This window comes from Pelophylax lessonae (genome assembly GCF_965119305.1).
Source record: "Pelophylax lessonae genome assembly, chromosome: 10".
Lineage (NCBI taxonomy): Eukaryota > Metazoa > Chordata > Amphibia > Anura > Ranidae > Pelophylax > Pelophylax lessonae.
Window position 1 is genome coordinate 147,852,808 of NC_138777.1, and position 12,278 is coordinate 147,865,085.

The following is a 12,278-nucleotide window of genomic DNA, read 5'->3' on the forward strand; positions in this document are numbered from 1 at the left end:
TCCCACGAGGCTACCTCTGCACGTCAGGCTCAGCCACCAGCACCATTACAGCTAGGCTGGTAACCCAGATCCATACCTTGGAAGCAGCCCATAAACAATCTCAAGCAAAGAACACCCTAGCAGCTAGAAATTCCCTTTTGGAGAGCTAGGCAAACAGACTATACAATATTTCACCCTTAGCCATTTTTTTTATGAACACACCAACAAATGGGGCAAGCCACTAGCTAAAATCGTTCAGGCAAAAAGGGCAGAGAAGACGGCCTATACCATTTACAACTGTCAAGGTAAGTCTTTTTCCTAAACTGGAAGCTATTGCTCAACAATATTACAACATAAAGCCTCCTACAAAGCAACGGTCTCCTAGTTTCACCTGTCAACAACTCATAACTCAATAATTAACTAGCCATGGATTGCCTGTCATCTCAGAACAGGATACTGCTGCTTTGGAAAAACTCCTAACATCAAACGAATTAAAGCAAGCCATAAAAGAAATGAAACTGGGCAAAAGTTCAGGCCCAGATGGACTGCCCACACAATACTGCAAGTGTTTTTTTGAATATTCTCACTACTCCCTTCTTGCGGATGTTCAATTCTTTATCAGAAAATCAACACCTGTCGAGACAATTACTAGAAGCCCACATCACGGTGATCCCCAAGAAAGGCAAAGATCCATCTCAAGAAACAAAGACTTGAGAAGTCATCTAGTAACTCCAAACAGAAAGAAGTTTTTCTATTTGTCTATGGATGCAAAGAAGGTGTTCACAGGGTGGCCTGGGTTTTTATGGCTGCAGTACCCACTTCTATTGGCCTGGAGAATTTTTCTCTGTTTACCACTCTACAGGCCAAAGAAAGGGTCAAAGGTCACCGGTCTAAACACCTTCTCCATTACCAATGACACTAGGCATGGTTGTCCCCTCTACCAAATACTGTTTGTCCATGCACTAGAGCCCTTTCTTCGCTGCCTCAGCAATATTAAAGGTATTAAAGGTGTAGAAATTTCGGGTCTCATTGAACCTCTAACTAATCTCCTGAAGGAAATTTGTGGCACAGTTTCAAATTTGAAATATTCAACTCAAAATCTTATGCACTCAACAATACCCTACCTCATGAATTGGTAACTCAGTGTCAAAATACCTTTCCATTTATGTGGAAAGCCTAAACACTTACCTACCTAGGCATACAACTCCCTTCTACCCTCGATCACTTATACACCCACAACTACTTACCTTTACTCAAACCTTTACAACAAGACACTAAAACTGGGGCAAACCATGCCTATGCAAACCCGACAACTGCCATCTATTCTCTTCAACCCGGACTTGCCTCCAGGTTCCCACTCAAAATTTAATATACACTGTGATTTCCAAGAACCCCGTAGAGCAGGTTGATTTTTTGATAAGGGGACTTTTTTTTTTTGCAGCATCGTCACTGACTCCTTGACCACAGTTCCCACACATGGCCATACTTCCAAATAGGACATACTAAACCACCCGTCCCATCGGTCAACTTTCAGTAGACCTCAGACACTGTTCCAAAAATGACGGATCAATACTGGGATATGGCTTGCACTGTGATACACAAAGGCTCCCTTAACATATCCACTCCAGAACACTGTTACAAGGTATACAAAATTACAAAGTATACAAGTTACAAGGTATACTCTAGGTGGTATCAAGCACCTGCCCTACTTGACAGAATTTTCTCACAATCGTCACAATGCTGCTAACGTTGTGTCAGAAGCAGGGACCTTTTTGCATGTGTTGTGGAGTTGTACCACACTCCAGTCATACATGGAAAAAGTGCACAATATTATTTCTAAGGTGACTACTTACCCCCTGGAATACTCACCAGCTCAATTTTTACTTCATCATTCCATGATTATGGGCAATGTTTCTCACAAATCCTTGCCGATGCACATGATCAACACAGCACGCTTATGTTTTCCAAACTACTAGACACAAACATGAATTTTGATACCGAGGGACTGGTTTTTGAGACTGAAAAAATTAATGGACATGGAGGAACTGATCTATACTGTTCCATAAACAATAGTAACGCAGTTTCACAAAATTTGAATTTGTTGGTTAGACTATAGGACCACTTCTGAATACAAAGAAACTGTCTCTTCTTCCCATCCCAACACAGACTCCCAACCAACACCCACTTAGAAGGCACTTAGATGGCACATCAGAGATATTATGGTTGACTTTGAAAAGTCGAAGAAAGGCCATAGAAGATGTGATTTTCTTCCTGAAAGAAAAATGCTCAATTCCCACATCAACACAGTTAGTGTTTAATGGGGGAGCTATCCTGCGGAGCTATTCTGTTCTACCGGCGGGGGGGGGGGGGGGGGTGAAGCAGGGAGCCATCCTTGCCCAGAGAACATAACGATTATTGCTAGCAGCTATAGGCCCCTTCCACATGTGGTGGACTCCGTTCCGATCAGCAGGGGACCCGCTTACAGATCCTCTGCTGATCAGAGCAGAGCGAGCGAATAACAGGTCTGTATCAGCTCAGTTTATGCAGAGTGGACATGGACAAAGCCTGCTCTGCTGTATGGGTGGCAGGGCATAAACGGACTCCTCTGTCCATATACCACCTACTTCCCTCCAATCCAATCACCTACACGGAGGAGAATGGATCCCCTTACTTTTGTTTTTAGTGGACCTGATCGGATCGGAGGTAGATGGGTGTATACGGTTTCATATACTGAGCTTTTAGCAGCTTTCTTCTCAGTGCTCAGGCTGCTTAGCTGTCGGTTAATTACCAGCCACTCATTGTTTCCACAGTGACTCACCTAGTTACAATTACCTGCCTCCTCAGTCCAGCCTACAGCCAGCCCCTTCTGGCTTTTTTATACTGCCTCGTTCATTCCTTTTCTGTCTTCACCTGGTCAAAATATCCTGAGTGTCTCTGCTGTGTTCCTGTTAAAGACTTTTAATAGACTTTTTGTGTTCCTGATCCCGACCTTCTGCTTCTGATCACGCTGATTTCTAGCTTCCTGATCTCTGGCTCATCTGATCATGGTTCCTGACATTAGGCGAAGGCCATGAATTCAGAAGATGCAGGCAATCCACCTAGTGGTAATATTTTTTTCCAGATGAATGAGCAGGATCACCACATTGATCAGTTTTCCATAGCGTTACAGATGCTCCTGATTCATACTGCTCACCTGGATCCTCCCACTGTGGCTGTTCTGGTACAACTAGTGTTGCAGGCTGTCTCTGCTGCTGCTCTTCCAGTCTCTGTGCAGGCACCCACATCAAATGTTACCTCTGTAAGAGGTATGTTTGTTTCCACTCTGCTTCCCCAGCATTTCGGGGGCGATCCAATTTAATGCAGAGGGTTTATTAACCAGGTTGGGATATACTTTGAGATACTGCCCCAGGCGTTCTTTGCTTTCTGATAGAGCCATGGGCAAACCCTCAATGGGAGATGCAAAAATCCATTGTCTTGAATTACCCTGACTTTGTGGCCTCCTTTAAAAGGGTATTTGATGTTCCTGCTCGCTCCACTTCTGCTGCCAAAGGCCTCATGTCCATCAAACAGAGTATGAGAACTATTGCCAATTACAGTACTCCATTGAATTCCGTACTCTGCCAGCAGAGGTTGGTTGAAACAATGAGGCCCTCTTTTTCTCATGGTCTCTTAGATAACATGAAGGATGGGATAGCAGCCCAAGACATACCTAGGAATCTTAAGGGGTTGATTACATTTGCCATTCTCATTGATTCTAGACTTTAAGGAGCGCTTGCAGAAGCCTTGTGCATATTTGGCTCCAAGCTTTGCATTCCCACCCCTGCCTCCCTCGCCTCCCATGCCTCCTGGTACCGAGTCTGGCAGTGAAGTAGAGATCATGCAGTCTCTGTTGAAGAGAGTGCCTTTACGAGGAGGGAGAGATTGTGCATTTTCTGTGGCAGGTGTCACTTTTTGAAGTCTTGTCCTACCCACCTGGGGGGGACACCCGCACCTGAGGTCCTGCAGGGGACAGACCTTAGGTGGTGTTTTTGCGTCCCCAGCTACCCTGAAGGATAAGCCTCTAGTTCTGGTTACCCTTTCTTAGTCTGGGTTGTCCATTGATACACAGGCTCTAATCGATTCTGGGGCTACAGGCCTGTTTATAGATAGTGCTTTCATGTCGAAGCACTCAATTCCTCTGCAGCTTCATGCCACTCCACTTGACATTGAAGCTATTGATGGGAGACCTTTACAGCCTGCCCATGTGACTCGTGAGACTGCTCCATTGACTACAGCTATAGGGGCTCTTCACTATGAGATAATCCAATTTCAAGTAATTTCCTCACCTCAATACCCAGTGGTCATTGGTTATTCTTGGTTACAGAAGCACAATCCCTCTTTTGATTGGCATCGTGCTGGGGTTCTCTCTTGGTTGACACAATGCAGTAAAACATGTTTCCAGAAGTGATTAAGGCCATATGCGCGTCTTCACCCTCCTTATTGCCTGAGGATTACCGTGAATTTGGTGATGCCTTGACAAAGGTCAGGCCAGTATTTTGCCTCCAGATCGATCTTATGATTGCACAATTGACCTTCAACCTGGTGCCATTCCTCCTCGTGGCCGGGTCTACCCTTTGTCTGTCTCGGAGGACAAAGTCATGGAGGACTATATTGCCGATTCACTTTCCTAGGAGTTCAACTGCAAATCTTCGTCTCCTGCCAGTACTGGCTTCTTCTTTGTGAAAAATAAGAGTGGTGAACTAAGACCTTGTATCAATTATACAGGTCTCAATCGCGTTACGATTAAGAACGCTTATCCGATCCCATTGATTACGAAGTTATTTGACCACCTCAAGGGAGCAACGGTCTTCGCTAAGCTCGATTTGAGAGGGGCATACAATCTTGTGAGGATTTAGAAGGGTGACGAATTGAAAACAGAGTTTAATACTAGGACCTAACATTACAAATACCTCGTAATGCCATTTGGTCTCTGCAATGCTCCTGCAGTTTTCAGGAATTCATTAACAATGTCCTCCGAGATATGCTGCAGCAATGTGTGGTGGTTCACCTCGATGATATTCACATATATTCGAAATCCCTAGAGAGCCACCACACAGATGTCTCCCGTGTGCTACTGAGGCTGAGAGAAAATAACTTGTATTGTAAGTTGGAAAAGTGCGAGTTCCATCATGTACAGGTTAAATTTCTGGGTTATGTCGTTTCTACTGATGATTTTTCAATGGACTCAGAGAAACTATCTGCAGGTTTACAGTGGCCTCAACCCGTAGGTCTACATCCGCAACAAAGTTTTCTTGGCTTTGCCAATTATTACCGGAAATGTATTTCTAATTTCTCTGGTCAAACCCCTGACTGATTTAACCAGGAAGAACGGCAACCCGCAGAATTATGTCTCTGGATTCCATAAAATCCTTTGAGTCTCTCAAAGCTGCTTTTGTTTCAGCTCTTGTACTAGCACATCCTGTTCCTATGTTACCCTTCATTCTTGAGGTTGATTCGTCGGAGTTCTGTATAGGCGCCCTCCTGTCCCAATGTCCTACCTCTAGGATTGCTATGCATTCCTGTGGCTACTTTTCAAAGAAATTGTGTCTCCTGCAGAATGCAATTACGAGATTGGGGACAGAGAATTGTTAGTCATCATTTTAGCTTAAGGAATGGAGGCACCTCCTTGAGGGTACCACTGTGCTGGTCCGCATTTTGACTGACCATTGGAATCTCAAATTTTTGCCTGAGGCAAACCGCTTATTATCCAGAAGGGCATGATGGGCCCTTTTTCTGTCTAGCTAGTCTCATTCTTACCCGGTTACGAAGAATGTAAGGGCTGATGCATTGTTGTGGCAGTTTTCCTCCTCTTTCAAGATGGAGTCTGTTCCTACCCCTGGGACACCTCCGCACTTTTGGGGCAGCAGCTTGAAGCACTTTTAGAACATTATCACATTTTTTGTTGATTATCCATAGCGTGGACTACACTTTTATATTTATTTAAGCATTTTGGCTACAATTTGCACTAGTCTCACTTCTCCTTTGGGTGAGAGAAATCTTGCTGCTCGGATCCATTCTTCTCCTGAAAAACCTTATGACTGCTGCTTTGTGTCCGAGAATCTTCGTGCTGCTTTGCTCCAGACCTACTATTCTCCCAAGGCAGCTGGGCACCCAGGGAAGAATCAACTCATATGGTCTATGTCTCAACAATTCTGGTGGCCTACTCTCCGCGCTGATGTAACCGCCTTGGTAGCCGCATGTCCCATGTGTGCTAACTGTAAGACTCCACAGCATATTTCCAGTGGGCATCCTAGAACCCATACCCAGTGGAGAGAGGCCTTGGACCCACTTGTCCATTGATTTTATTGTTGAGGTACACAACTCCCAGGACAACACAGTTATTCTTATGGTGGTTGACCGGTTTTCGAAGATGTCACATTGTATTTTGCTAAAGAAGTTTCCTACATCCAAAGTACTGGCATCTATTTTTGGTCAGGAGATCTTTCGGGTTACATGGGTTTCCTAGGGTTATCATCTCGGACAGGGGCAGTCAGTTTGTGTTCAGGTTTCGGGGAGCCTTTTGTGCACAGTTAGGAATTCAGCTTTCCTTCTCCTCGACATATCACCCTTAGGCCAATGGGTCAGAATGTGCCAACCAAGCCTTGGAGCAGCTCCTATGTTGCTATATTTCTGACCACTATAACAACTGGTCAGGCCTCTTACCTTTGGCAGAGGTTGCTCACAATAGATTCATCAATGCCACTTTCCCGATTGTCTCTATTTATGGAGAATTATAGGTTCCAGCCATCCATGTTGCCTGATACATTTGCTCCACAAGGAACCACTGCATTAGAGGAGCATCCCCGTGATCTCGTTCCACTTAGGTTCAGGTCCAAGAGTCCTTGCGATGTGACAGTGATAGGTACAGACTCCATGCTGACCGGTGAGCCCTGCCTGCATCTTCCTACCAAGTTGGGGACAGGGTCTGGCTGTCATATCGGAACCTTTGACACCATGTTCCCTCACTGAAACTGGCACCGTGGTATATTGGGCCTTTCCATATTATCAGAAAGATCAGCCCAGTGGCAAATGCATAAGTCCTTCCTTCCAACATGCATATTTCTAATGTATTCCATGTCCTCACCCAGTTCTGGTTGACAACCATAAGGAGTATGAGTTACAATCTATTATTGACTCTCATAGGTTTTGTGGGCGCATACAGTACCTTGTTCATTGGAGGGGTTACAGTTCGGAGGAACGCTCCTGGGTCTCATCCTTGGACATACATGCTCCTGCCCTCCTCTGTGCTTTCCATAGATGTTTTCCCCTCAAACCTGGTGCCCCTCCAAGGGGGAGGGATCAATGAGCGTGGATTACTGTCAGGGCTGGGCTTTTAGCAGCTCTTTTCTCAGTGCTCCGGCTGCTAAGCTGTGGGTTAATTACCAGCCAATCATTGTTTCCACAGTGACTCACCTGATTACAATTACCTGCCTCATCAGTCCAGCCGACAGCCAGCCCCTTCTGGTTATTTAAACTGCCTTGTTCATTCCTTTCATGCCTTCACCTGGTCAAGATATCCTGAGTGTCTCTGCTGTGTTCCTGTTAAAGACTTTGCCCGGCTGAAGTCCTTTCTGGTTCCTGATCGTGACCTTCTGCTTTCCGACTACGCTTATTTTTAGCTCCCTGATCTCTGGCTCGTCTGATTACCCGTTTTTGGCTTCCGAACCCTGGCTTATGTTTTGACTACGTTTTTGATCTGTACTATTTTTTCTATTACATTAAAGGTGTGATTTTTACTGCCTTTTCTGTTTCTGTCTGATTTATGGTTCCTGACATATGGCCACAAGTCCATTTACATCCGCCAGTCCATAGAGATGAAGTCCAACAGTCATGTGAAAGGGGCCCTATTGCCAGCCTCGACATATAACAAACTAATCTGCCACACTCACATTAGTGATTGCTCATTATGCAATATACAGACTTGTAGATTACCTATTCTAGATAATTGTTAATAGTGTTGTCGAGTGCGTGTGGCACTCAGCATAAGACATGTCTTCATGTAATTGTTATAATTACTGTATGGTCCCAATATGTCATATGTTAAGGCCTAGTATAAAGCCTAAAGGAAAGAGAGGATTGTAATATTGTTTATCTGTCTCACTAAAACCTTACACTGCTGGGGAATGGTTGTAAGAATGTATACCTGTATTCTTGTAAAACTCAATAAAAACTTTAGAAAGCTAAAAAAGCAATTTTACTATTAGTTATAATAAGAGTTATGGTAAGAGTGTATATAATATTTTAAATTATAGTAAGAGTAAATGCAGTTGGGAAAGATAAATCCACTACTTGAAACCAAAATTACTTATTATCTAGATCGCAAAGTTTGAGGTTTTTAGAGACCTTTGTGTGTAGACATCAACAATAAGGGGTGAAGCAATAAAAAATTAATTGATAAAAGTGGGTCAGAAATTGTATATTGCCCTTATTACTTAAGAATTTTGGGCAAGACTTCCGTGAAAGAATTGGTTTGCCTTATGTTGCTTCGCCTCGGCATTCCTGCATGTCAGTGTGATACATAGTTATCTAGTTCTCTTTATAAAAGCTTTTTGAACTTATCTACACTCTCCACTGACGCCACCAACTGTGGAAGGGAGTACAACATCCTCACCACTCACCACTAAGAATTCCCTTAACACCAAATATGTATAAAGGATTACTGTGCTACTGTCATAGAGAACAGCTGCTGACACTACAACACAACAATATTGTTCAAAGCTAAGGAAGGGGAGAAAAGTGCCAACGCTATAAACAAATGCAGAAAAAATTGCTAGAGTATTCTAATAGTTGAAGTGCTGCGTATAAACATAGAAAATTACTTATGTCACTAACTATACAGCATCAAATAAAGTGCAAAATTTGTGCATTATAAGCAAATGTGCAGTATAACAAATGTGCAACAGACAACATTAAATAAGGTGCAAAAAGTTGTGCAATGTAAACAAATGTGCAGTATAACAGATATACAATGTAGGAAAACCTCCATATGTCACACAAAAAAAGCAAAAAATTATATAAAATCCTTAATCATATAAACAAAATACTCAAAAAAGTAAAGTCTATATCCAGGAAAAAGGAAGGGGCATCACGTGTTCAGAAATAGAAAGTTGTCACCCTGGGTGCGACCATCCCCAAAGGGAAGAGTCAGGAGCACTTACCAGAGTTAGTGAATGGTAAAGAGTCATTCAGGCAAGAAGTGGTATAACCCTGATGGCATAATGGTCCCTGGATTGTTGTCTCCACAACTCTTTACTTTGCGTATAGGAACTCAGATACCCAAGAAAACAAAAAGCCTCTTCGGTGTAAAACCATCAAAGATAGACTTTATTTGAAAGTAGAAAACTTATATTCTCTTGGTAGGTTACAGGCTATTCTAGTACAAAGAAATGTGATCTCAAAAGGTATCCAACTGGCGCAATGTTATGAAGCAAGCTCAATTTAACGTTGATGGCTGCATACGTTTTTTTCCCCTTTGTTTTCACCTGGTGATCTTGCAAATAACACACTTCCTGTTCTAGGGTACCTAGGATCTCTAATGTATTTGTAAGGATAGCCACAGTTGGAAGTAGGTTGCTCCTCTGATTTGAACTACTAACCCTGCCTGCCTCCACTCCTCATCTCCATTACATATGGACACGTTTTTTGAAGTTTACAGAAGATACCTGAGAAAACTGATAAGACTGTTTGATATATCAGCTCAAAGCACAGAAAGCTGCTAAAACACTGCCAAGATGAAGTTATTTCTCTGTATTTGCAGAAAAATGTGTTTAGGGCAACTACCAAATATAATAACTGGTAATAAATCAAATTTTGAGTTTATATATCCCTTAACAAATTATTGATCATCTTCAGTGTATCAGCTACACCTTAAAAAACATACACAGGGCATGTGTGACACGCCGGTGCTCACCTTTTTCAAACAACAGTAATCAAGTTTAGAAAGTAAAGCTTTGTCAACAAGTAAACTGCATTGATTTATAGCTAAAAAGTCAGTGACTGTGAGAAAATTGAGTTGACTAAATTTTTACTTGGGTGCTGAAAACTGATGTCCAGTCTGCTACTTTTACCTTCTCTTGTCACATTAATTGTCATACCTGGGAAGTTTTGGAAGTCAGTGAGCCTCGGGTGGGTTAAGGACAATAGTAGAGCGTTTAAATTAGGGTATTTGGTTTGTTTCATGCACTGCACCAAAACAAGACAATGGTTGTGACATTTCTAGTGTTCCACCTCAAACTAATGGGTTTACTAGGAGTGCACATAGTGGGGTTGATTTGCTAAAGGCAAACAGACCATGCACTCTGCAAGTACAGTTGCTCCAAAGTTTAGTAAATAGGGAAGCTCTGCTGACTTCCATCGTCCAATCATGTGCAAGTAAAAATGCAGATTATTTATTTTTCTTGCATGTGTTCGGGTATTCTTTGCAAAGCAAAGCTTCACCTCATTTACTAAGCCCTGGAGCAAATGCACTTGCAAAGTACACAGTCTGTTTGACATTAGCCAATCCAGTTTAGTGTGCAGGAGGGAAATATGATAAAAACAGTTGCCCATGGTGTCAAAGGGAGCAGCGGAAGGAATGAAATGCTCCAGCATCAGCAGTATTAGTTGGAAGTATGAAATGCTCCAGCATCAGCAGTATCATTCAGAGAAAAGAAATGTTCATTTCTGGAAGGGACATCTAACTGGATCCAGTTGGCATAGTGAGATACCGAGCGGCAGTTCCCTATAGCGTCACTGAGATGGTTGTTTCGCATCCATTGCTTGGAGGTTTTTTATAATGAATATGTTTATTGTATGCTTGTGTTTGTAAGTAGGATTCCTTTGTAATAAAGTTTAACACTTGTATTATTTTCACCTACTTCCCTGAGTGGTCATTAGGCTTTTTTAATATTAACTTTATATACTGTACATTGTGATTTTTTTACACTAATATTGCTTAATCACAAGCACATTGTATTTATCCATTTACTGTATTTGAGGTCAATAGGGTTTCTAATGATATATATACAGTATCTAACAAAAGTGAGTACACCCCTCACATTTTTGTAAATATTTTATTATATCTTTTCATGTGACAACACTGAAGAAATGACACTTTGCTGCAATGTAAAGTAGTGAGTGTACAGCTTGTATAACAGTGTAAATTTGCTGTCCCCTCAAAATAACTCAACACACAGCCATTAATGTCTAAACTGCTGGCAACAAAAGTGAGTACACCCCTAAGTGACAATGTCCAAATTGGGCCCAATTAGCCATTTTACCTCCCCAGTGTCATGTGACTCATTAGTGTTACAAGGTCTCAGGTGTGAATGGGGAGCAGGTGTGTTAAATTTGGTGTTATAGCTCTCACTCTCTCATACTGGTCACTGGAAGTTCAACATGGCACCTCATGGCAAAGAACTCTCATTTTCAGATCCTCGGAGAGTTCTTTGCCACGAGGTGCCATGTTGAACTTCCAGTGACCAGTATGAGAGAGTGAGAGCGATAACACCAAATTTAACACACAGGGGTGTACTCATTTTTGTTGCCAGCAGTTTAGACATTAATGGCTGTGTGTTGAGTTATTTTGAGGGGACAGCAAATTTACACTGTTATACAAGCTGTACACTCACTACTTTACTTTAGTGTCATTTCTTCAGTATTGTCACATGAAAAGATATAATAAAATATTTACAAAAATGTGAGGGGTGTATTCACTTTTGTGAGATACTGTGTGTATATATATATATATATATATATATATATATATACTGTATATTGTGTGTGTATGTATATATATATATATATATATATATATATATATATACACATATACTGTATATTGTGTGTGTATGTATATATATATATATACAAAATAATTGTTTGTGGGTGCGTTTTTGTTTTTTTTTTCTTAGCGCCGAGTAGGGAGAGATTCGTAGTGTTTCTATATACACAAAGCCAATCAGAATGTGAATAATATATATGCATTATTCGCTAATGTTAAAAACACAAAATAAATAAATAGTTACCTCCAAAGGTGGTAGAATAGCAGTGGTATATTCAGACCAAGAGTGACCCATTCAGCAGCACACATAAACATGAGACAGAAGAGGCCATGGATGCAATACTCTGGTACTACCAGCTGGTAAAGAGACAAGAAAAATGTGACTTGAAAAAGACTTTACATTGAACCCCATATTTAAGAGAAATTAAACCAAGATATTGAAATGTCCCCCATTTATAGTTATCATTAAGATAAATAAACTTTCGATTGGAATTAGCTA

At 41.7% G+C, this 12,278-nt stretch overlaps 1 protein-coding gene across 3 annotated transcripts in view; it reads right to left on the minus strand.

Moving 5' to 3' along the window:
- The window catches only part of CNIH2 (cornichon family AMPA receptor auxiliary protein 2), a 266,126-nt gene that overhangs the window by 91,866 nt on the left and 161,982 nt on the right, over window positions 1-12,278 (minus strand). For all 3 annotated transcript variants that reach the window (XM_082270126.1, XM_082270125.1, XM_082270124.1), the window contains one exon: window positions 12,024-12,136. In XM_082270126.1, the coding sequence (XP_082126252.1) occupies window positions 12,024-12,136 (113 nt within the window). The remainder of the gene's footprint in view (window positions 1-12,023; window positions 12,137-12,278) is intronic.